This window comes from Crocuta crocuta, unplaced genomic scaffold (genome assembly GCF_008692635.1).
Source record: "Crocuta crocuta isolate KB4526 unplaced genomic scaffold, BGI_CrCroc_1.0 scaffold26, whole genome shotgun sequence".
Lineage (NCBI taxonomy): Eukaryota > Metazoa > Chordata > Mammalia > Carnivora > Hyaenidae > Crocuta > Crocuta crocuta.
The window spans coordinates 15,279,883-15,306,650 of record NW_027532249.1 but is presented as its reverse complement, the minus strand read 5'-3'; the positions used below and the strand labels follow the sequence as shown (position 1 = coordinate 15,306,650).

The following is a 26,768-nucleotide window of genomic DNA, read 5'->3' as shown; positions in this document are numbered from 1 at the left end:
CCCCGGATTTTTGTGAAAATTTAAATGAGTTAACGAAACTCTTGGAACAGTGTCTGGTACATTGTAAATGTTAACTAAATATTAAGTATTGGTATGTAATTTTTTTAGAAATAATTTTTTAAAATATCAAATCTAGCCTTAAATTTGCTTTTAATTTATTATGATCTTAGGAAATCATGCATCATTTTCTTATGCATATCTGTTGATAGTTTTCAATAAAAATTTGGATTTGGGGGAATACTTTATTTGCCTAAGTTTGGGGAATTGTATTTCCACATGTATGGCTATTGGATCATTAAAGCGTACCATTTTAAGTCACTAACATTTAAAAAATATAGCCTTTAAAAATTTTTGAGGTATAATTGGGGCATCTGGCTGGCTCAATTGGTGGAGCATGCAACTCTTGATCTCGGGGTTGTGAGTTCAAGCCCCATGTTGATTGTAAAGATTACTTAAAATCCTTTTAAAAAAATTGAAGTATAATTGATTTGTAACATTAATTTCAGATGTATACATGAGGATTTAATATTTGTATATATTGAAATCACAATAAGTATAGTTAACATCCATTACCATAAATAGATTTTTCGGATCTCTGCTTAACAACTTTTGAATATGTAGAATAGTATTCACTATAGTCATTACGCTGTGCATTGTATCCTCATGATTTATTTCCTTTATAACTAGAAGTTTGTACCTTTTGATCACCTTTACTCATATTTTCCACCCCTCTACCCCCTGCATCTGGCAACCATCAGTCTGTTCTATCTTTGAGTTTGGTTTTTTTGTTTTAGATTCCTGTAAGTAAGATCATATAGTATATGTTTTTCTCTGTGACTTACTCACTTACCATAATGCCCTCATAGTCCTTCCATGTTTTTGCAAATGTAACCTATTTCTCCTTTTTTGTGGCCGAGTAATATTCCATTGTATAGGTATACCACCATTTCTTTATCCATTCATCTGTTGATGGACATTGAGGTTGTTTCCATATCTTGGCTATTGTAAATAATGCTGCAGTGAACATAAGTGTGATGATGATATCTTTTTGGGTGAGTGTTTTTGTTTTCTATAGATAAATACCCAGAAGTGAGATTGCCCAGTCATATATTAGTTTTATTTTTAATTTTTTGAGGAACCTCCATACCATTTTCCGTAGCTGCACCCATTCACATTCCCACCAACAGTGCACACAAATTCCCTTTTTTTCCCCACATTCTCACCAACACCTGTTTTGATAACCACCATTCTCACAGGTGTCCAGCTATAACTCATTGTGGTTGGGATTTGTGTCTCTGATGATTAGTGATGTTAAACATCTTTTCATGTATGTGTCAGCCATCTTTATTTCTTCCAAAAATGTCCATTTAGATCCTCGGCTCGTGTTTTAATTGGGTTGTTCTTCTGCTGGTAAGTTGGAGGAATTCTTTGTGTATTTTGGATATTAACCCCATCAGATACGCAATTTGCAAATATTTTCTCCCATTTAGTTGGTTGCCTTTTTTTTTCTTTAAGATTTTTTAAAATGTTTGTTTACTTTAGAGATAAAGTGAGCAGGGGTGGACAGAGAGAGGTGGGAGGGACAGAGAATCTGAAGTGGGCTCTGTGCTGACAGCAGAGAGCCCAAAGCACGGCTCAGGCTCAGGAACCCTGAGATCATGACCTGAGCTGAAGTTGGATACTTAGCTGACTGAGAGGCCACTCAGGTGCTCCAGTTGGTTGCCTGTTTGTTTTGCTGATGGTTTCTTTTGCTGTGCAGAACCTCTTTAGTTTGATATAGTGCCACTTACTGTTTTTACTTTTATTTAATTTTTTGCTTTTGTTGCCTTTAGTCATCACCAAGACACATGTTAAGGTGCATACTGCCTACATTTCCTTCTAGGAGTTTTATCATTTCTGGGTCTTGGGTTCATATCTTTAATCCATGTAGTTATTTTTTTGTATATGGTGTGAGATAGTAGTCCAGTTTCATCCTTCTGCATGCAACTGTCCAGTCTTTCCAGCACCTTTTGTTGAAGAGACCGTCCTTTCCCCATTTTGTGTTCTTGGCTCCTTTGTTGTAAATGAATTGACCATATATGCATGGTATATTTTTGATAGCTATATTTTAAGTGTGTGAACACATTTCCCTGCTTTCTCTAATACAATGTGGTGAACCCCCCCAAAAGGATTCTGATACTTTCCTTAGAATTGTATTGAAGTTACATCTCATTGTTTAAGTAGTTTTCTTGAACCTCTCCTAAATTCTAAGAGTTCAGTGATCATAATTTGTAGAAACTATTTTTCTTTTCTAACTTTAAAACCTGAAGACTACATTAAAAGATTGCTTTACAAGAAAAATTTTCATGTGAAATTTTTGATAAAAGTGGATTAATTTTATAGGGGGAAAGTCTTTAAAAATCAACATGGGAATGGTCATAACATCATTATTCATAACACTGAAAGGTGGATACAACCCAGATGTTCATTAATTAACAAACGGGTAAACAAAATGCGGTGCCCCCGTACCGCTGGAGTGTTATGCAGCAACACAAAGGGATGGAGTACTGATACATGCTGAAACACAAAGGAGCCTAGGAAACGTGCTGAGTGAAGGAAGCCATGCACAAAAAGCTGTCGTGTATTGGATAATTCCATTTATAGAAATATTCAGAGTAGGCAAATCCATAGAGACAGAAGGTAGATTAGTGGTTGCCAGGGGTGTAGGGGGAAGAGGATTGGGGAGTGGTTAATGGGTAAGGTTTCTTTTTGAGGTAATGAAATGTTCTGAAATTAGATAGTGATGATTGTGCACACCTCTGTGAATGTACTAAAAGCCACAGAACTGTGCACTTCAAAAGGGTGAAATTTATGGTATGTGACTTATGTCCTAAAGCTATTATTAAAAAGCAATCTGGGTATGGGCATTTTTCTCTAAGTGTTTTATCTGAGATGAATTGTATTATGGTAGCAGAATAATGGTGCAGTAAGGGAATGAGAGTTTACTAAAGCAGAGTGGATTAGGGCAGTTTAGGGGCACGATTTACAGTTGTGTTAATTCCGTTTTGCGGTAACCTTTGTTGTGTGCCACTATGCTGAACGTACTATGTGGCACCCATTTAAAAAAAAAAAGTATCAGGCTCAAAGTCTGTATTTTAATCCTCCTCTTAGTAGTTAGTTATTTGACAAGTTAAAGTGCTATCTTGGCCAAGAATATTTTAAGCAAAATATATTTATTTAGGAATAAATAATTAAGTAGCTGTTGTTCTCTGTGGAGGGGATATAGCAATGAACAAAGCAGACAGACTTCCTTCCCGTCATAGGGGAGAACAGACAGTAGGTAGGGGAAGTTACACATGCTATGAAAAGAATAAAAACTGGGCAAAACGATGACAGGGGGTGGGCACATGCTACTTAGGATGGGAAGGAAACCTTCTCTGAGCAAGATGCATGTTTTAGTTCTGAATTTTTAAAAATACTAAAATTTGTCTACACCTCCTTTTGCAACTTCCTTAAGCACCTGGTTATTTTGACTCTTTGTAGTTGAGGTGCTGGCTCTACCCATGCACTGAATGTTTTCTTTAAGGTCATCAGTGGTTTTCTGTTATTAAGATTTTCTGTTTTCACAAGAGGAGAGCATCTTGTTACATGTCTGGTAGGTTTGATGGTTCTGTCTTTACCCTTTATTACAGGTGTTTCTCTGTTTTGTTTTTTTTTGTTTTATTTTGTTTTTAAACTATTCTCCCCTTTTCCCTTGTAACTTTCCCTGTAATGAAACCCACGTCCTCGTACGGCTTCATTATTTTTCCTGGGGGTTATTTGGGAATGTGTTTGAACCTCCTGCCTCTCTCCAGGCATACAGGTCCTTGTTGGGCTGTACGTTGGGCGCCCCGTCTGCCCTCAGGAATCTTGAAATTTCATACTTCTAAGATGGGACTCCTCTTCCTCTACATCTGCTCCTTATGCAGTATTTGAGTTGGTCATTGAAATGTTTTACTTTAAATCCTCCTTTTTACTACCTCCACTTGAAAACAAACTCCTTGCTCTTTACCTGGATTGCTGTCTCCCCAGTTACTTTCCTAACTTTGCAATCTCTTAATTCCACCCTGCGCAGGGATCCCCAGTCAGTATCCTAATGTCAGCTCTGATTTTGTGATCCCTTCGTTATGCCTTATCTAAGTTTGTTGTCTCTGATTCGTGGAGAGTCTTGCATAATGTTGAAAGCTTGCATGTGTTAAGTGAATAACAAGAGTGGAGAGCCTTAGAAGGCTGGGGAGAGAGCCACATACTCAGCTGGTGAAAAGTGTGCTTGTGAGGGAGAAGTGGATGGAGTTGGGATGTTTGTAAAGCACCACTGACTACTCAGGACTAGATTAGGAATTCCAGATCCTGAAGGGTGGAGAGGAAGATAATGACTCATTGTTGTCTGGACAAAGTAGTTAAGAAGGCAGGATGGTCTTTAATTTTGGCAGAGAAAGACACAGGCTTACTTTATTCTGCACATATGAATAATGATCCTGTGACAGCCTCTTAAAATTAAAACCTCTTCCAGTCACTGAGGCATTAAAAATAGGCACTGACCTACCTGTTGGAGTGTTTCATTCATGTCGCTGGATTAGAAATCCAACTGCTGGTCTCTTAAGGTGCCTTCTTTTTCTAATTCTGATTCAGTGAACAACAACCTTTTCTGATCTTGCTCCTGCCTAAGCGTTTATATTCCTCACCTGGAGGGCTTCTTAAAAGACCGGTTGCTGGGGACCCCATCCCTGTCATTTCTGACTCATTGGGTCGGAGATAGGGCCCGAGAACTTGCATTCCTGCAGATTTCATTGGGGGTCTCTGATCCTTCTGGGGAAGCATATTCTGGGAACTTTTGCTCTAAATCTTTTTCACACGGCGGCCCACTGATTTTTCTACCTGGCAATCCGATAAGATTCTTCTGAAACCTTTCACATGTATCCCTTTACCTTTCAGACAGCCTGAGCTCCCTATCATTGCATGTAACAACTGTTCACACTCTGCGTTGCCTTGTTTCCCCCCTATGCCATTTTCCTCTTTATTGAAGCATAGTCTTTTCTCTTAACAGAGGCACATCTCTGTACCTTTGCTCTTCCTGTTTCCTCTGCCCAGTCTCCATAGTCTGTCCCTTTGGGGATTTAGATCATTCAAGTTCCACATTAATTGTTATAGCCTTCCTAAAGATCGTATCAGGATAATTACTCAAACTCTGTGTGTTTGCAAAAATGGTATAAGGCAATTAGATGAGATATTACAGAGGTTGAGAAATAACTCAAATGTGCAATATGGTCCCAGGCTTGAATAACTCTAATCATTTTTAAAGCACCTTTGCGATCTGTTTCACACACGCTACAATTCAGCCATTTAAAGTACACAATTCAGTGACTCAACTATGTTAACAGACTTGTGCAACCGTCACCATAGTTTTAGAACGTTTTCATCACTCCAAAAAGAAGCCACATGCTCCTCTAACTCCCTGTTACCCCTCCCCCTCACCCCTGACAATTACTCATCAATCTCTCTGGATTCACCTGTTCTGGACATCTAATATAAATGGAATTCTATAATACATGGTCTTCTGTGACTGGCTTCTTTTACTTAGTGTAATGTTTTCATGGTTTATCCATGATGTGGCATATGTTAGTACTTCATTCTTTTTTCTTGACAAATAATATTCCATTGTGTGGACATTTCATCCATTCATCAGTTGATGGGCATTTGGGTTGTTTCCACTTCTCAGATATTATGAATAATGCTGCTTGAGTATTTATTTGTAAGATTTTATCATTCAGTTCATTTCTCTTGCATATATGCTCAGGAGTGGAATTGCTGCATCCTTTTTAAAAATGTTTTATTTATTTCTGAGAGAGAGACAGACAGACAGCGTGAGCAGGGGAGGGTCAGAGAGAGAGGGAGACCCAGAATCTGAAACCGGCTCCAGGCTCTGAGCTATCTGTCAGCACAGAACCTGACGTGGGCCTTGAACCCACAAGCTGTGAGATCATGACCTGAGCCGAAGTCAGACGCTTAACTGACTGAGCCACCCAGGCACCCCGGAATTGCTGCATCCTATAGCATCTTTATGTTTAGTATTTTGCAGAGCTGTCAAACTGTTTTCCAAGGCGTCTGCCCCATTTTACATTCCCACTGGCATTGTATGAAGGGTCCAGTTTCTCCACATTCTTTCCAACACCTGTCAGTCTTCTTAATTTTTTAGGCATTATAATGGTTGTCAAATATTACCTCCTTTGGTTTTTATTTCCATTTCTGTAATGCAGATGTTCAGCATCTATTTGTGTGCTTCTCAGCCATTCTTTGGAGAACAGTCTATTGAAGTGCTGTGCCCATTTATTTAAAATACATATATATTTTTTTATTTTGAAGTCTTAAATTTGAGCAGCTTCAGGTTCACAGCAAAATTAAGAGTAAGATAGAGATTTCTTACATATGCCCTGTTTCCACTCATGCATAGCCTCCCCCCCATGATCATTCCCCACCAGAGTGGTCCATTTGTCACAATTGACAAAGCTGTATTAATATATCAGAATTCCCCCCCCACCCCCCCAGTCCACAGTTTACCTGAGGGTTCAATCTTCCATGTTCTTTGCGTTAGGACAAAGGTATAATAGTATGTGTCTATCATTGTAGCATCATACAGAGTATTTTCACTGCCTCTGCATTCTACCTATTCGTTCCTCTTCCTACTCCAGCCCTGGGTAACTACTGATAGTTTTATTGGCTGCATAGTTTTGCCTTTTCCAGAATGGCATGTAGGTGGAATCATATAGTTTGTAGCTTTTTCAGGTTCTTTGCCCATTGTTAAGTTGGATTGTTTGGAGGTTTTGGGTGAGTTTTGGGAGTTATTTACATATTCTGGGTATAAATTTATCAGATACGTGACTTGCAAGTATTTTCTCTTATTCTTTGGGTTGCCTTTTAACTCTCTTGATATGCCCTTTGATGTACAAAGTTTTAAATTTTGATGGAGTCCAGTTTGCTTTGCCTGTGCTTGGTGTCATAGCCAGAATTCGTTGCTGTATCCAGTGTCTTGAAGTTTTCTTGCGGTGTCTCCTTCTAAGATCTTTATTGTTTTAGATCTTACGCTTAGGTCTTTGATACATTTTGATTTAATTTCTGTATATGGTGTAGGGTACAGATCCAAGTCCATTTTTTTTGTTTGTTTTGCATCTGGATATCCAGTTTTCCCACCATTTGTTGAAATTTTTCCCTTAGAGTGGTGTTGGCACCCTTGTTGAAAATCATTTGAGCATATATGTGAGAGTTTATTTCAGGTCTTTCTATCCTGTTCATTGGTCAATAGGCCTGTCTTTATGCCATTACCACGGTTTTGATTACTGTGGCTTTGAAGTAAATTTCGAAATCAGACAGTGTGAGATCTCTGACTTATTTTTTGTTTTCCCCCAGTAGTATTTGGCTGTTCAGGGTCCACTGAGATTCCATATGAATTGTAGGGTGGGATTTTCTTTCTGGGAAAAGCATCATTGGGACTTGATAGGTATTCCAGTGAATTTATAAATTGCTATGGGTGGTGTTAACATCTTATTATTAAGTCTTAAGCCTAACTATCTGTGAGCATTAGATGTCTTCCCACTTTGTCATTTTTAATTGCTTTGAGCCATGTTCTAAAGTTTTACCATACAAGTCTTTTGCTTCCATGGTTGCATTTATTGCTAAGCACTTTATTTCCTTTGATGCTATTGTAAATGGAATTAAAAAGTTTTACTTAGTTTCGTTTTCTAATTATTTTATCTTTGCTCATTTGTAAAGTGTGTCATTTATCTTTTTCTTGAGTTGTAAAACTTCTTTATTCTGGATATAAGTCCCTTATCTAATTAATACATGATCTGTAAATATTTCCTATCATTCTGTGGGTTGTTTTACTTTCTTTACTGGAAAATGCTGCCTTTCAGATGATAGGAAATTCTAAGATTTTATTATAATTGACTTTATTAAAATATTAACCATTTTTCTATTTTAAATGTAATATATTTTCTAGAATAATATTCAGCTGTGAAAAGTCTTTTATATAGATTATATAGATAGTATGTAATATCCTGGAAAATACATGATGTATTAGGTGAAAGGAGTTATAATGTAAGCAACTTTCATATAAAAGTTGTTTTTAAAAAAAATCTCAGACTTATGCATAGGAAAAAAGATTAGAAAGAAATACACTAGAGTGTTTATAGTGGTCATAGAGAGACTAGGACAATGAGTATTTTGTTTCTACTTACTGTGTTCTTTAGATTGTATTTAAGCATTTCTTAGTAGAAAATTTTTTTGGAAAGAACATAGGAAATTTTTTGGTCCAAAGGAAAAGTGTAACTCATGGGAAAACATAATATGTAATGACACAAGATATGACTTCATATGTTTCTGTGCACGGTCAACCTGGCAGTTAGAATAGCCTTGTATTTCATCCTGCCCTGGTGTTACCACATCCACTAGTACCTCTGGGTAATATCCAGTCCAGTAACGTTGAACATCAAATCTCTAGTATTCTGCAAATCTGCATTCTTCTTCATTTCTGCTGTCCTGTTGAGTTGTATAACTGAACTGAACCAGTGATGCTGGACTTCTATATGTTATCAATCTGAAATTTCTCAAAGCAGTTAACTGCTTACAGTGAATATGAATGATATAGTTTATTCTTCCTTGTTGAGTATTTATTTTAGAAGACTGTTTGCTCATTACAAACCATTCCTTTGGTGGTGTATCCTATCAGTCTGTATCACTTGAGAAGATAAGGGTCTGTGTCTTATACACATCAAATTTTTTAAAAATCTAGGTCTGTTGGAGAATTTTTTTTCAACGGGTATTGTAGGAATAACATTAAATGAATATTTTATCTGCTGCAATTTCAAGAGTGGCTTTGCTAACTTACATATTTGGTCTAACCACATGAATCAATTTGGTAAAACAATCAGGTAATTTACTTAAAAATCAGGTATAGAAGTTGTGTTAATTGTGGATATGCAATTGTTTGGGTAACCATCAGTTATTACAGTTAGCTAAATTGTAGTACAGTTGACCCTTGAACAGCACAGGTTGGGGCACTGAGCCCTGCACAACTGAAAATTTATGTGTACCTTTGACTCCCCCAAAACTTAACTACTAATAGCCCACTGCTGACTGGAAGCCCTATAACATAAATGGTAATCAACACATATTTTGTATGTTATGTGTATTATATACTCTATTCTTAGAAAAACGTAAGCTAGAGAAAATATTACTAAGAAAATTGTAAGGAAGAGAAAATATGTTTACAATAATGTGCTGTATTTAGTTTTAAAATCTGCATATAAGTGGACCTGCACTGTTCAAACCTGTGTCATTCAAGAGTTGGCTCTATTCAACTTACTGTAGTTACTCAGTATTCACTTATCGTGGATAGAACTGATGTCATACACAGATTCCTGTGGTATTTGTTTCTATTATAGAGACTCGGCAGTAATTAGTAACTTGGAAAAGAGTTATAATGTCTGAGTTTAATAGCTAAAAACAATTTTTCTGCTTTTTTAGGAGTTGGTAATGCTTCTTTTAGAATATAATGCAGATACTACTGTTGTTAATGGGAGTGGACAGACAGCAAAAGACGTCACTTATGACAAAGAAATCAGGAACATGCTTGAAGGTAAATATTATGGATCTTAACATAAACAGCACTTATTTTAATGATAGCCAAGGTCCAGAATATAAAGTAGAAATAGCTTCTGGGATGCCAGAATTGACTACACTGGGCTTATGCTCTAATAAGAATGTAATCTTGGAGTCTCTGGTTAGACACACAGTTATTTGAGTTTTCCTCACAGCTTTAAAACCTAAACAGGTTTGCAAAACTTGCCATAATGTTGTATGATCAGATCTTGAACAGCATGGAAAGTAGAAAATGAGAGACATGAGGAGTGTGGCTGGTAGGCTGCAGAAGCCTCGTAGGAAGGAATACAGAGTGGAGGAGGGCGGGGCTATGAGAGGTGCAGCGGGTGGGAGCCGGTTCATGCTGGCCGCTCCCTGGTCCTGAGGACTGCATTGTAGCATGGTGGCTGACAGTAATTTCCTGATGGATCAGCAGCATCGTTAGGAACTCCAGATCTTAAATTATGTTAAAGAAGATAGGAGTCTGCAATAACTCAGAGCAAGTTCTCCAAGATAGAATAAAACAAACATATTTTGATTCTTACATTGGGAAGTCTCATGTGTTAAGATTATCCTCTGAATGGCCAGGGCTTGACTATCATTTTTTGGTAGTATTTCTATGCTACGGAAGAGAAGATTTCTTAATTTCTGCTCTGTAATAGAAAGCACATATCCTGTGTTTCTTTGCTTTGCAGTTCAGAGAAAGGTAAGATAATTCTGTATTTAGTGGGAATTTCTTAATTTTAGTATATTTAGCTATGTAAAAAACCAGTATCTTTTTTTCTACTTTCCAGTTGTCCTTGAAAACTAAAATTTTCTCTCATTTTCTAGTCAGAAAATAATGTCAGCTTATTAACCGTATTCCTTCTCATGTCTCTAATCTTTTTCTACTTTTAATTTTGTTGAAGATTTGATCATACAACATTATGGCAAGTTTTACAAATCTGTTTAAGTTTTGTCAGACATCCTTAGGTCACTGTCCTAACTCTTGCCTTAAAAATAAAACCCTTTCATTTAAAATGAGCAAGCATATCAGCTAAACATCTTCTCTAAAGATCTGTCTTATGTGATTTTTTGGGGAGATTGCACATATTAGATGTGATCCCTGCCTTTTAATATATTGTGATCTAACCGGGAGGCTGAGGTATCCTGTCCTTGACCATATCCTGTCCTTTTATTTATTTATTTTTAAAGTAATCTCTACACGCAGTGTGGGGCTCAAACTCATGACCGTGAGATCAACAGTCACATGCTGTACTGACTGAGCCCTCCAGGTGACCTTGTCCTGTCATTTTAATTGTAACAGGATGAGAACCCGAAACTGAGGTTCTCCTGACAGAATGGGATGTTACATTAGCCTGACAAGTTGACATTTAGTGGGGCCAATCATAAAGACCCGTTCTACTGCCTCCTCCAAAACTCAGATGCTCTAAGGACAAGGGCTCAGTTGACATGATTTGTCAGCTAATAAGGTGGTAGCCTGGGAAACGGAAGTAGAAAGTTAATTGGCCCTGCTCTGATGAGATTGCCTGAGCCAGGTATAATTTGTGGATAGAGCCTTAAATGGCTCTCTGAGTTGAAGGAGTACATCTAGTAGCCCCCCCGGGCCGAGACTGTCGGTAGAACAGAAACCACATCACAGGGTAATGCACTAGAGACAGGAGGGTTTTCACTGCAGAAGCACAGATCTCAGTAGTCACAACAAAATCTTACTCAAGGATCTAAAGAAGTGTTACATTATAATCTTATTTGTGGCAGAACAGAACCAGTTGTTGGCCCAGTTGATTGAGTGCTAGGAGTTCATCTTAGGGTCCTGTGTATTGGAATAACGGCTTTTAAGGTGTCATAAGTTCACATGATTGGAGTTACCTGGGAGAGGTTAGACCACTACTTGTCAGGCACTAGAAAGGAATACCCTCTTCTTCTATATGCCCTTTGTCTTCCATTTTGTTTTGAGAGCTTTCTAACCTACAGGAAATTTCAGTTATAGTACAATGAACACTTGTATGTCCTTCACTTAGAGTCAGAAGTCGTTAACATTTCACCACAACCATTGTATCCTTTTATGTATTATTTAATGTTCTTTAATTTTTTTTGCAGAACTAGTTGGGAGAAACTTATAGACAGTGATACTTTAGCTGTAAATATTTCAGTATGTATCCCTTACGAACAAGGATATCTTCTTACATAATTCCACTATAATGATCAACTTCAGTAAATTTTTCATTAATATAATAATATCGTTTATATTCAGATTCCGTCAGTTGTCCAAATAATGTCCTTGGTAGAATTTTTCCCCCAATTCAGAATCCAATCCATAATCTCTCCTTGTGCTGCCACATTGCTTTAGTCTCCTTTATCTGGAATAATTTCTTAGCGTTTGTTTTTCATGATCTTGACCTTTTTGAAGAAGAGGGCAATTGTAGAATTATTTGTACAATGGCTCAGTTTACATTTTTTTCAATCTTTTAATATAATTAGATTCAGGATATGCCTTTTAGGCAAGAATGGTGAGGTTGTATCCTTTACCAGTGCCTCACACATTAGGAGGGAGCGTTGCCATTTTGTTCTATTACTGGTAATGTTATCTCTGATAACCCAGTGGTCCATGATAGAGACACTGCCTCCCTTTGTAAGCACTAATCTGTGGGGAGAAAAATGTAAGTTTCCCGTTTACCATTAATCTTTTAACCAGTGATTTCAGCATTAATGATTCTTGTCTTGAATCACTTATTACTATGAAGATTGCAAAATGGTGATTTTCTGTTGTCACTGAAGGACATTTGCCAGGTTCTTACCTCCATTTCAAGAGTATTGCTATTTAACCTACCCTACCCTCTGCATGTACATAAGAGTGTTGTTAGGAGGGAGTTGAACTTCATGATCTCTGCACTCCCTATTAACTCAGGATGCAGATTCAAGAGAAAGATGATTATTTTATTGACATATTAAAATTAAAATTTAGGGGTTCCTTGGTGACTCAGTCAGTTAAGCATCCGACTCTTGGTTTCTGCTTAGGTCATGATCTCATTGTTAGTGAGGTTGAGCTCTGTGCAGAGAGTGGAGAGCCAGCTTGGGATTTTCTCTTTTCCTGTCCCTGTCCCTCCTTGCTTGTGTGCGTGTGTGCGCTCTCGCTTGCTTGCTCGCTCTCTTAAAAATAAATGAACATATTTAAAAAATAAAATTGTATTTTATAGGACAAATGATTTTTTGAACGGAATATTTCCTTTAAGGACATTTATTGAGGTATAGGAACAGAATGTTACCAGCACTCTAGAAACCTCCTCTCCCCAAATGGAAATTTTTCTTTTCATTGGCTGGATCAGTAATCTTTCAGTGTCCTTAATGAACACAGGACAGAAACCTATGCAATGTTTGCAACTCCAAAACCCCATTTTCCTTCATTTATGTACCTACACAATCTAGAAAGAAACATTAGGGTACTCCTTACTTGTTTTCCCTAAAGTCTAGAACCAACTTGATTAAACTTTATTTGATTATTATTAAATATTTATTGGCCATATATGCATGGCGTAGACACTGCCATAAATGGCTAGGATACACAAAGAGGAAGAACGGTACCTGATTGCTGGGGATAACTTACAGCTCTGAGTCATACATGCACGAGTAGAAGTACCTACGAGAAGGATAGGAATGTGACTGTTCTCAGAGTGTGGGGTCCAGTAGCCCCAGGACCAATAAGAGGAAACATTGAGGAGTGTGAATCCAGCAAAAAAATAAGCCATTGAGAGCATATGCAGAGGCTTGGGCACCTTCCTTTAAGGTGGGGAGGGAGTCTGGGTGTGGAAATAAAAATGTGAGAATAGAAGATGATGGTATGTTAGGAATGTCAGTCATTTCTTAAACCTAGACTAGTCTTCCAGCTATAGCTGTATTCAAGATCGCATTTGTAGTGTTTCCCCAGTCACTTGGTTCCCCAACCTGCTTTTTAGTCCCCGCCCTGACTTCAGCCAGGAGGACCTGAGAACCCGCATAGAGTTCCTCCCTTGCAGCCTTTGCAAAGGATATTGTACATATGTTTTAAGTGAGGTTACTGAGCATTCCTATGAAATTGCTTCTATTTCGTAAGCCAGAACAGAATTCAGATCTAGTAAAAAGACCTTATTGCATATTCTGGTTTCTTTCATCAAAGTGCCTGTTGTTCTCTTTCCCTGCAAGTGTGATTTAAGAAGTAAGATAGAATAGTGATAAGACCATCATCTCCGGAACCTGCAGGCACAAGTTCAGATCTCAGCTCCTCCATTTCCTTGCTCTGTGACCTTAGTTTAATTGCTTAACTTATTAGTGCCTCAGTCTCTTCATCTGTACAGTCAGAATAATAGTAACACCTACTTCATAGCATAGTTCTGAGGATTTAATGAGCTAATATATTTTTTCAAATTTAATATTGAAGTATACTTGACCTACAGTGTTTTATTAGTTTCAGGTGTACAATGTAATGATTCAATTTTATATGTTCTGCGGTGTTCACCATACGTGTAGTTATCATCTGTCAGCATACAGTGTTACTACAATATTGGCTCTATTCTCTATTTTTTCATCTCTGTGAGTTATTTGATAACTGGAAGTTATTTTTAAAGTGCTCTGAATAGCACTTGGCATATAGTCAGTGCTATAGAATTTATTAAAATACATTTTATATTAAGTGGAAGTATATATGTATCTATAAATCTACCTACATGTTCTGTGCATCTTCCTACCAGTGCCATTTCTTATTGTTACTTTTAACAGATTCTAAGGTTCTAGAAGGTATGAATTCTACTCTCCAGTTTATCTTTCCAAGGAGCATAGGTAATAGTATTTCAGCATCCAAAAGTAATTCTTAATTATCTGTGATGGGTGTTACAGTAAGATACTTAAAAACTTCTGAATTGAAAACACAGTTTCATCTGAACCCAAAAGGAGTTAAACTCTGTTAACTGAAATGTAAGGCAGTGAGAATAACAATAAAACTCTTTAACTACATTTGAATTGTAATTCAAAATATTGTCACTCCCCCCCCACGATCACTTTATTCATACATTCTTTTAATGATGTTGCTAATAGGATTCTGACTAGGAGTAGAGTAACATGTGCTTTCCTTTTGCAGCTGTAGAAAGGACTCAACAAAGAAAGCTTGAAGAAGAACTGTTAGCAGCAGCGAGAGAAGGCAGAACAGCAGAACTCCTAGCTCTGGTAAAACAGCAACAACATGTCTTAGTTCTTTCCCCTTCAGGAAAGTTGTAACTTCACGTCAGCACTATATAATGTAGTCAAATTGCGGGACTGAAATACTCGAGATTATAATAGTAGTACAAAAGTCCTTAAATATCCAAAAATACTTGGCATATAATAGATTAAGCAGGATACATTTTAAGGGTTGTTTTTCTCTGAATTTCTGATTTATATCCCCACTCCCTACTGTGAAAATCTGGTGAATTGAGAATCTGATTTTTCAAGGCAAATATGTAAGGACAGTTGGTTTGTTTTTTTTTTTTTTTTTTTCAGATTAAGCCAATTCAAATTGAAATATAATATGTAAGACCCTATAAAGGAACACACTTCTCTAATTTTGATAAGCAATCATTTCTGAAAGGTATGCTACACTTTTAGAAAGTAACATACAAATAAGCAATAATAGAGAATATTCATATTGTGTTAGAATAGACTGAAAGCTTTACCCATTTTTTTTTTTCCTTTTGGAGACCTACTTTCCAGTTTCTGTTTCCCACATAGTCTCCTTAAACATGAAACTAAATTTGTTCTAAATTGAAGAATGAAGCATTGCCATTTGTTTCAAAGTTATTTCAGCCTTTTCATTTGAAAAGACCTTTTCGGTTTCCAAGTAAAGTGCCTAAAACATTTTTTTAAAAATTTTTAATGTTTTTTATTTATTTCTGAGAGAGAGAGACAGCATGAGCAGGGGAGGGTCAGAGAGAGGGGGAGATACAGAATCTGAAGCAGGCTCCAGGCTCTGAGCTGGCTGTCAGCACAGAGCCTGACGTGGGGCTCGAACCCACGAACCGTGAGATCATGATGTGAGCTGAGGCTGCAGGCTTAACCAACTGAGCCGCCCAGGTGCCCCACCTAAAACATTTTTTTAACCTTTGTGAAATGGAGACTACATAAAGAAGTTTTTAAAATAATCAGTTGGGAACAACAAATTCAGTAGAACTTTAACATTAACACATTTAATCGTTATGGTTTTAACTCTTAATGCCTATGGTAGATGGGTGTATATATTTGCTGTCACAACTATGAATGACAAAATAGGAGTGAAGCAATCTTAGTGAAATCTTCATGTCCAGGAGTGGGTGGGATGGCACTGGTGTTTTATGTGGTGTCTGTTGTTAGGGGAATATGGGACCCAAGATTCATGGCACCTTGAGGACAAGCATAGGGAGTGATGTAGATTTGCTGGTTTTATTGAGCAAGAAACCACTGATTGTCTAGCAGCCTAGAGCTCTATGTTCATCTGGTTCTATAATTGGAGGGTCCACCTGAGCATCAGTTACACCGTCATGTGTTTTGAGGGAGAAAATCCATCTTTGATCTATAATTCTGCGTTGCATTTTTTCATTTGTTAGCTCAACAGGCCCAATCCTCCTGATGTTAATTGTTCGGATCAGTTAGGAAATACACCTTTGCATTGCGCGGCTTACCGGGCTCATAAGCAGTGTGCCTTAAAGCTTCTAAAAAGCGGAGCAGACCCAAATCTGAAGAACAAAAATGGTAAGCATGTTGGTAAAAGCCATTGTTGGTCATTTTGAAACTATAAAAAATAAGTTAATTCCAATATAAAATTGCTTTGTGTTAGGATCCAGCCATTATTGAACTATATGGCCTCTACTTAATTTTGAAGTCAAGGCATTCACACAAAAGAAAAAAACTTATTAATTGCCTTCTTAGTTAAGAGTTAACTGTATAATAATACCTATTCCATAGGAGAAAGTTGTGATTAAGAGAGAGTTACCCCCTTGAGGGAAAGAGAGTACAGTTGATTCTTGTTATTTAAGATAGTTAGGTTCTACAGAGTTGATGTGAGTGGTGAATTAACGAATACTAAGTCACTGCTCCAAGGAGAAATACAGAGTTGGGTTCCTAAAAGGTTCTGGTCACAATATTTTTATCCTGATTAATACATACCCTTGTTTCTGGGTGTATTTCTATTTATTTCTATTAAAAGGTACTTATACCTTTTAATGTATATTGTTAATCTATTAACAGCTTACTGCCAACAGCACTGTCACTCATGCTTGAATAGAGCTTGTCTACTACACATATACTCTCCATTAACACACATCACAACACTCTTACACTTAGGAACACTACATAACAATTCAATACTATGTTGGGTGGCCAGTTTCAGTAGTGAAGTCACTAACAAAAAGCAAAAAAAATGTGAAAACATGGCATCCGATAGACTAGGAGGGGGACGTTTACCTATGAGAGTTGAAACAACAAGGCAGAACGTCACCTTGTTCTCCCTCAGCTGGGAACATGTACCTGAGAAGACTCAAAGTTTTCACCACGTTTGATGTGCCTGTGAATGACTGAGAAGTTGTCATATTCATTGATTTTGAGGTTACAAATAAATTTTAGCAATAGGCAAGTCTGCAAATATCAAATGTATGGGTAATGAGTGTCAACTCTACACGTATGACAGTATCAGAGGTGGGATCAGATAACCATGAGAGAAGCTACAAAAGGTGTCTCAGGTATTCAAAGGGGGAACATCGCATTAGGGCCATTGTCACTATTTAGGATGCTTCCCTCTACCTACCACCAGCCTGGATTAGGACTTGTTAGTGGTCCACCAGGACCCTGTGCTCGCTTACCTACGTCATTGCCTAAATCATACTCCCTGGTAGTTGTTAACTTATGTAGGTGTATCCCATGAGCCTGAGTTCCTAAAGGCAAGGCTAATATTCTCCTGTTTGGTTTACCTAGGACCTACAGTAATGTGTAGCACATGACACCTTCGACGTGTTGAATGTTGGTTAAAGGTTTGAGTAATCAGAGATGGTTTCATGAAGGAACAGGTATTTAATATAGACTCTGACGTCCTACTAGGATTTTTTTTTAACTCTTCTCTAAATACTTGTATCTCTAACAAAAGGCCCCACCCATGGTTTTTCTTCTTAAATATAACAGAATATCATTAAGTTTTGGAAAGTGCATTCTAAGCAGAGAGAAGGTTATGAGCAAAGGCATTAAGGTAAGAAAATTCAAGTAAGTTTAGTGACCTCTTCAGTTTGGCATATCCACACACATGAAGGAGAGCAGTACCAGGTAATCCTATAAATGCAGATGAGGTTTGCGTAGTGGAAAACCTTAATATGCCAGACTATTTAACCCCTTAATTTGGAAGTTCAGGGGTTCATGATAGGTGAGTAGTGGAAAGGTGAGGTGCTTTAATTAGGGCCTGAATTTTCATTGACATCAGTGGGAGTAGAAGGGAAAAAGAAAATCAATGATAGAATTTTCTTTCTTCCTTTCTTTTGACGCTTATGCTAGACTGGCACTATCCTATAGATGGATAATAAGAGCACATATGTAATTTCAAGTTTTCTACTGGCCACATTTAAGAAAAAAGAAACTGATGAAATTAATTTTAATAATTATTTTATTTAAAGCAATTTATTCAAAATATGTCAACATGTAATCTGTGAAAATACCAAGATGATTCCCTTTTTGATACTAAGTCTCTGAAGTCTGGTGCATATTTTACACTTAACATCTCAGTTTGAGCTAGCCACATTTCAGGTACTGGATAGCCACATGTGATTAGTGTCTCTTATATTGCATATAAAAGCTCTAGGCCTATCAAACTGGTGAGTCTCTGGTTAACCACGCTGTCCCCAACCTGCGTATGCCCCTCTCTCTGCTGGGAGTGCCCTTTTCCTACTTGCCCTTGTGGTAAGTGCTAGTTTCATTTTAAGATTTATGTCGAATTGTTTTCCCTGGAGAGGCTTTCCCTGTATCTCTAGGATAGATATAGGTTCTTCCTGGAATAAGAGAAGAGAAACCTGGGGATAGAGAAGGGGAGGCACTCAGGAGATGTGATGGAAATACGCGTTCCATGGAAGCCAATGGAAGACATAAGATGTGGAATAAAGGGGTGGGGTGTATTCATGGTCATGTGCAACTTAGACTGAAGACGATAAACACAGACAAGGCTGTGGAATTCCGTGGCTAAGTGCCCAGGGCTCCTTTCTGAAAGAGCAGTTTCCACTGGGAGTTGAGCAACAGCTAGATTCATGATTAGGGATGGAGTAGGAAATGAGGAAGCTAAGGCAGCACTGCTTATCTACTTCTTTGCAGTATTTAAGAACAGAAGGAATGGTTCCATGGCCAAGAGGAAGATGTTTTAGGCAGAGAGAGATTTAAGCTTGTTTGTAAAGTTAAGGAGGATGAAGGCAATAGAAAAGGAGCTTGAAGATCTAGTTGTGACAGTTAGAAAATGTAATTTTTTCAAAAAAGCAGTGCTTTGGTAACAGCAATAAAGGGAACATATTTGATAAAGGATGCTTGCTTTTTTTATGGCAGCAATTACAAACACAACTGAAGGGCATAGAAGACCAAAATATGGAGACACCTGCCATGTTTTGTGAGAAGGGAACTCAGCATCAAGAAGCTAACAGTTCTCTTCAGGTTAATTCAGAGCAATCCTAACCAGAACCTTCACAGGGTTTTCATAGGTCTTGACTAGCTAACTCTCTTTTATATCAAAAAGTCCAGGGGAGTGAATTTTAAAATGGAGGAGAAGCAGGGGAAGTTGTCCTGCTGGATAAAAAAAAACTAACAATGAACCCATGGGAAGTAAAACATTTATTCAACGAAGTGTTTATGTGCTAGCTACTATTCCAAGGACTAGGGATCTAGAGGAGTGAAGAAAAAAAATCCCTGCTTTCATGGAGCTTACATTCTAATAGGACAGGGCCAATAAAAACCAAATATTATATCTGCTGAGATCAGTGCTAGGAGTGGGGGGAAGGCAAAGAAGGGGAGTGAGAGTTTGTTGGGTGTATAGAGCACTGCTGCTTCGTGGAAGGTGGCAGGAAAACCTGTGTTAGGTAATTACTACTTGAAGTGAAGGAACAAGCAGTGTCAGTATCTGGGCAGTGAGGATAGTCCCAAGCAGAGGAGGCAGAGAGTGTATATGTGTGTGTGTGTCATGAAAAGCAAGAACACCAGTATGTCCAGAGTAGAGTGAGAGGAGGAGGAAGTTACAGAGGCAGTGGGACCTGGATGATGAAAGGCCTTGTGGGATATTGTAAGAATTGTGGCTCTTACTCTGTGTGAGATGGGAAGATATAGGAGGGTTTAGAATGCAGCAATGATATGGTCAGACATAAGTTCTAAAAAGTGATCACTTTTTGTTATGAGAATAGATCCTAGGAGGGAAGCAGTTAGGCTCTTGGAATAATCCGGTGAGAGGAAATTGGCTTAAGATCAGGATAGTGGCAGTAAAATGGTTGTAAATGGTTAGATTTTTAAACATAATTTGAAAGCATCAGGATTTTCCGATGGCTTAGATACATGAGGTATGAGAGAGAGAGAGACCGGAATTGAGGGTGGCTCTATAGTGTTTGAGTTGAGGACCTGAAAAAATGGAATTTCCAGTTACTAAGAAGGGTAAGACTACAAGGAAGGGTAGGCTAGCAATGGCTGAGAGTTAGGAGTTTGGTTTTTAAGGTATATAAAATTTGAAATGTTATTCTACAATCCAAGTGAGACAGTTGGATATAGAAGTTTGTGTTTAGGAGAGAGGTCTAGAGGAAGATAAACTTGGGAACTGTCAGGATATAAAATTATTTAAAATAATGATATAGATAGGATCACTGAGTGAGGTATTGGTTCAGGGTAGATGAAGGTGAACAGACCAGATAGTTTGGAAGTTAAAACATGTACGTACAGGAACTTGACAGATGACAGAGGTGGCATGATAAGTGGATGAGGAAAGAACTGAGTAAATAATGCTGGGGCAATTAGCTGTCCACGTAGGCATAGGTAATTTTAGACACCCATTGCATATTGGATACTACATTCCAGCTAGTTTAAACCTAAAAGTGCAAGATAAACTTTAAAGCATCAAGAGAAGTTTCTGGGTTTTGGCCATAATACAGTTATAGGGACAAGATTTACCTTTCCCTCTGTTTCTAATAACACTATATTGGAAGTCTTAGTACAGTAAAGAGGAAAAAAAGAAGAAAAAGCATTCAGACTGAAAAAGAAAAAATAGAACTCTTTATTTGTAGGTAATATGATCATCGACATAAAAAAATTCTAAGAAATCTCAAGGGAATATACCTCCACATAATAAACACCTTATATGAGAAATGCATAGCTAACATCTTAATGGTGAAAAACTGAGCACTTTTCTTCTAAGGTCAAGAACAAAACAAGGATGTCCATTCTCTCCACTTTTATTCAACATAGTTCTAGAAGTTCTAGCCACCAGATTGGTAAGGAGGAAGTAAAGCTTACAGTATTTGCAAATGACCTGATACTATATATATGTAAACCCTAAACACTCCACCAGACAACTACCTAAACTGACAAGTGATTCAGTAAAGTGCAGGATACCAAATTAATATACATAAATCTATTACATTTCTATGATAATGAAGTAGAGAAATTAAGAAAACAATCTCCTTTACAATTGCACCAAAATAAATATATAGTCTAGGAATAAAATTAACCAAGGAGGTTAAAGACCTGTACTTAAAAAACTAAAGCACTGTTTAAAAAAAAAAAAAAGTTGAAGATGACACAAATGGAAGGATATTTTGTGCTCCTGGATCAGGGCTTGGGATATTTAAAGATATATATTACCCAAAGCAGTCTACAGATTTAATGTAATCCCTATTAAAATACCAACCTTTTCCACAGAACTAGAATAATCCTTTGAAACCACAAAAAAATCCTAAAAAGCAAAGCAGTCTGAAGAAAGAAGAAAAACTCTGGAGGTAACACAGTTCCAGATTTCAAGATACAATACAAAACTGTCGTAATCAAAGCAGCATGGTACTTGCACAAAAATAGACACCTAAATCAGAGGAACAGAATAGAGAGCCCAGATATACACCCACACTACATGATTAATCTATGACAGAGGAAGCACAAACTGGGGAAAAGGCAGTCTTTTCAATAAATGGTGTTGGGAAAACTGGACATGGAAAAGAATTAAGCTGGACCATGTTCTAATACCATACACAAAAATAAAATGGATTAAAGACCTAAGTGTGAGATCCAAAACCATAAAATTCCTAGAATACATAGGCAAAACTTGCCTTGACATTGGCCTTGACAACATTTTTCTAAAGATGTCACCTCAGGCAAGGGAGCTTGTGATGAGCACTGGGTGTTGTATGGAAGTGTTAAATTGCTGTAATGTACACGTGAAATGAATAAAACATTGTATGTTAACTAACCGGAATTTAAATAAAAACTTAAAAAAAAGTCTTGGTAAGATGTCTGTCTTCACCAAATGGATCTAGCAGTTTAGTGCAATACCAGTCCAAAACTCAGCATGCTTTTTCGTAGAAATTGACAAATTGACTATAAATTTTATTTGAAAATTGTACCCAAAACAACTGAAAGGAGAAAAAAGAATTAGAGGTCCTATGTTTCTTTATTGTCAGGATTTTCCAAGAGAAAAAGAACCAGTTAGTTATATATAAACTTAAAGGTGATCATGGTGGCTGAGATCTACCACAATATGCTGTCTGCAGACCGGAGAACCAAGAAAGCTGGTGGTGTGATTGACTCTGAAGCCTGAGACCAGGGAGGCCACTGGTGCAAGTCCTCGAGTCCAAAGCCAGAGAACCAGGACCTCCAGTGTCAGAGACAGAAAGAGGAGTCTCAGCTCAAGAAATGACAGAAATCATCTTTTCTTTGCCTTTTTGTTCTATTTAGGCCCTCCATAGGTTGGATGATGCCCAACCTGCATTGGTGAGGGCAGATCTTCTTTACTAGTCCCCTGGTTCGGAAGCTAATCTCATCCAGAAACCCCCTCACAAGGCATACTCACAAACATTTTACCAGCTATCTGGGTATTTTTTTAGCCTGTTTAAGTTGACACATAAAATGAACCATCATATAACCTAATTTCAGGACAGTGTGGTGTAAAGATTAGATAGATCGATCCATCCATCCATCCATCCATCTGTGGAACAGTAGGGAGTCCAGACAGCAGCCTACAAATACAGAGAATTGATTTTTGACCAAATTGTCAAAAACTCAGCAGGCTGAGTGGGGAAAGTATAACTTTTTCGACGTGGTATTAAGAGTTGGATAACAATATCCAAAATCACAGAAAAGAATATGAGTTAAGATTTACTTTCTTCTAGATTTTATTGGTTTGGAGTTACCTTGGGTTTTGCAAAGATTTCTTGGATATGTAACAAGTATGAGTACAGAATAGTGATAAGTTGGACATAGTCAAAATTATAAAATTTTGCTCCTCAAAAGACATTGTTAGAAAAATGAAAATGCAAGCTATTGTATGGGAGGAAATATTGGGAAAACAATATGTAACAGTGGACTTGTATCTGGAGTATACACAGAATATTTATAACTCAGTGGGGAGATAACTCAAGGTTAAAAAGGTTCAGACACTTCAAAGATCTGTGAATGGCAGAAAAGTACCTGACTCAAGGTTTCACATAGAGGTATAAACCTAAGTTAAAATGCATTCACAGGAAAAAAATATTCACATAAATACAGGGGATATGTACTGTGATGTTTATCCCATTCTCCTTAAAATAGTGAAAAAGTGGAGAGAAGCCCTAAGTACTTAAACTGGTTTGACTTAATACTTGCAGCAATACTAATATAGATAAAATAGGAGCTACGTGTATAAAGTGGATAAAGGGAAGCAGTGTTAAAGGAAGTTGCAGAATGATAGATACAGTAAACCCTTATTTTAACATTAATACCGTATTTAACATGCTTTATGAATACATTTCTATATAATGAAAGAAGAAAGATCTGCATGAGAATGATAATACCCATTTAAGAATCATGAAAACCAAAATAATAAATCTGGAAAAAAGAATTCTAATTCCCTTTTAAAGTTAATAGTCATTAACAGAATGATTTAACATTGAAGGCTAATTTTTGTTAACTTTTATTTAAATTCTAGTTAACATACACTGTAATATTAGTTTTGGGTATACAACTTAGTGATTCAATACTTAACACCCGGTGCTCATCACAAGTGCTCTCCTTAATCCTGATCCCCTCACCTATCCTCCCTCTGCTAACCATCAGTTTATTCTTTGTTAAGAGTTAATAGTTTGGGGGCACCTGGGTGGCTTAGTCGGTTAAGCGTCCGACTTTAGCTTAGGTCATGATCTCGCGGTTCGTGGGTTCGAGCCCCGCGTCGGGCTTTGTGCTGACTGCCAGCTCAGAGCCTGGACCTGTTTCAGTCTGTGACTCCCTCTCTCTCTGACCCTCCCCTGCTCACGCTGTCTCTCTCTCTCTCTCTCTCTCCTAGAAATAAATAAAACATTAAAAATAAATTAAAAAAAAAAGTTAATAGTTTGTTTTATGGTTTGCCTTTCTCTCTTCTTTCCCCTTTGCATGTTTGTTTTGTTTCTTAAATTCCACATTATGAGTGAAATCATATGGTATTTGTGTTTCTCTGATTTATTTTGCTTAGCATAACACTCTCTAGCTCCATCTATGTTGTTGCAAATGGCAAGATTTCATTCTTTTCATGGCTGAGTAATATTCCATTGTGTGTATATGTGTATGTGTATACACACACATACCATGTCTGCTTAATCCATTCATCAATTGAGGGATATTTTGGGCTGTTTCTATAATTTGGCTGTTGTAGATAATGCTGCTACAAACATTGGGGTGCATGTATCCTTTTGAATTAGTATTTTATTATTATTATTCTTTGAGTAAATACCTACTACTAGTGCAATTGCTAGATCATAGGGTAGTTCTGTTTTTAACTTCTTAAACAACCTCCATACTATTTTTTCTAGAGTGTCTATCCCAGTTTGCATCCCCATGGAGTGAAAGAGGGTTCCCTCTTTCTCCACATCCTCGCCAATGCCTGCTGTTTCTTGTGTTGTTGATGTTAGCCATTCTGACCGGTGTAAGGTGATATCTCACGTTAGTTTTGATTTTCATTTCCCTGATGATGAGTGATATTGAGCATCTTTTCATGTGTCTGTTGGCCATCTGGATGTCTCGTTTGGAGATACGTCTCTTCATGTCTTCTGACCATGTTTTAAGTGGATTATTCTTTGGCTGTTTATATATTTTGGATACTAACCGCATTATCAGGTATGTAATTTGCAGATCTTTTCCCATTCTTATAGGTTGCCTTTTAGGTTTTTTTTCTTTAATGTTTATTTATTTTGAAAGAGGGAGAGAATGTAAGCAGGAGAAGGGCAGAGAGAGAGTGAGTGAGAAAGAATCCCAAGCAGGCCCCATGCTACCAGCACAGAGCCCATTTTGAGGCTCAGACTCACAAACCGTGGTATCATGACCTGAGCCAAAATCAAGAGTCGGATGGTTAACCAACTGACCTACCTGAATGCCCCTGCCTTTTAGTTTTTTTTATTATTATTTCCTTTGCTGTGCAGAAGCCTCTTATTTTGATGAAGTCCTAATAGCTTATTTTTGCTTTTGTTTCCCTTGTCTCAGGAGACCTATCTAGAAAGAAATTGGTATGGCCAGTGTCAAATAAGTTACTGCCTGTGTTTTCTTCTAGAATTTTTATGGTTTCAGGTCTTTAGGTCTTTAATCCATTTTGAGTTTATTTTTATGTATGGTGTATGAAAGTGGTCTAGTTTCATTATTTTGCATGTTGCTCTCCAGTTTTCCCAACGCCATTTGTTGAAGAGACCTTCTTCCCATTGTATATCCTTTCCTCCTTTGTCAAAGATTAATTAACCATATAATTGTGGGTCAATTTCTGGGTTTTCTGTTCTCTTGATCTGTGCTTTTTGTGCCAGTACTATACAGTTTTGATTACTATAGCTTTGTAACTAGAAGTCCAGAATTGTGATGCTTCCAACTTTTTCAAGGTTGCTCTGGTGATCTGAGGTCTTTTGTGGTTCTATCAGATTTTAGGATTTTTTGGTCTAGCTCTGTGAAAAATGCTGTTGATATTTTGGTAGGGATTATGTTAAATATATAAAGTGCTTTGGGTAATATAGACATTTTAACAATATTCTTCCAATCCATGAGCGTGAAATGTCTATCCATATTTCATCTTCAGTTTCTTTTATCAGTGTTTTATAGTTTTCAGAGTATAGGTCTTTCACCTCTTTAGTTAGGTTTATTCCTAGGTGTCTTATTGCTTTTGGTAAAATTGTAAATGTGATTGATTCCTTAATTTCTCTTTCTGCTGATTCATTATTGGTATATAGAAATGTATCAAATTTCTGTACATTTATTTTGTATCCTGAGACTTTACTGAATTTGTGTATCAGTTCTGACAGTTTTTTGGTAGAGTCTTTATGGTCTTCTATATATAGTATCATGTCATCTGGAAATCGTGAAAGTTTTACATCTTCCTTCCTGATTTCGAAGCCTCTTTTTCCTTTTGTTGTCTAAATACTGTAACTGGGACTTTCAGGACTGTGTGAATGAAAGTGATGAGACTGGATATCCTTGTTTTGTTCCTGACCTTAGGGGGATGATAGTAACTGTGGGTTTTCATATATGGCCTTTCTTATGTTGAGGTATGTTCCCTCTAAACCTACTTTGTTGAAGGTTTTTATCATGAATGGATGTTGTGCTTTGTGAATGTCTTTTTGCATCTGTTGAGAGGTTCATATGGTTGTTAAAATTTTTTATTTATGTGATTTATCATGTTGATAGAGTTGTGAAAATTGAACCACTCTTGCATCCCGAGGGTAAATCTCACTTGATGATGGTGAATGAATTTTTTAAATTTTTAAAAAAATATTTTATTTTTCAGAGAGAGAGAAACAGAATGCGAGCAGGGGCGAGGCAAAGAGAAAGGGAGACACAGAATCTGAAGCAGGCTCCAGGCTCTGAGCTGTCAGGACAGAGCCCAGCACAGGGCTTGAACTCATAAACCGTGAGATCATGACCTAAGTTGAAGTCAGACATTTAAC

General features: G+C 37.3%; 1 protein-coding gene across 5 annotated transcripts in view; it reads left to right on the top strand.

Moving 5' to 3' along the window:
• The window catches only part of OSBPL1A (oxysterol binding protein like 1A), a 241,841-nt gene that overhangs the window by 41,523 nt on the left and 173,550 nt on the right, over positions 1–26,768 (top strand). For 3 of the 5 annotated variants that reach the window (XM_077778061.1, XM_077778060.1, XM_077778059.1), the window contains 3 exons: positions 9,541–9,652; positions 14,765–14,850; positions 16,242–16,386. In XM_077778061.1, the coding sequence (XP_077634187.1) occupies positions 9,541–9,652; positions 14,765–14,850; positions 16,242–16,386 (343 nt within the window). Of the gene's footprint in view, positions 1–9,540; positions 9,653–14,764; positions 14,851–16,241; positions 16,387–17,604; positions 17,697–24,945; positions 24,964–26,768 lie in introns of those variants that run through there. The other 2 variants (XM_077778062.1, XM_077778063.1) reach the window with 2 other exon arrangements.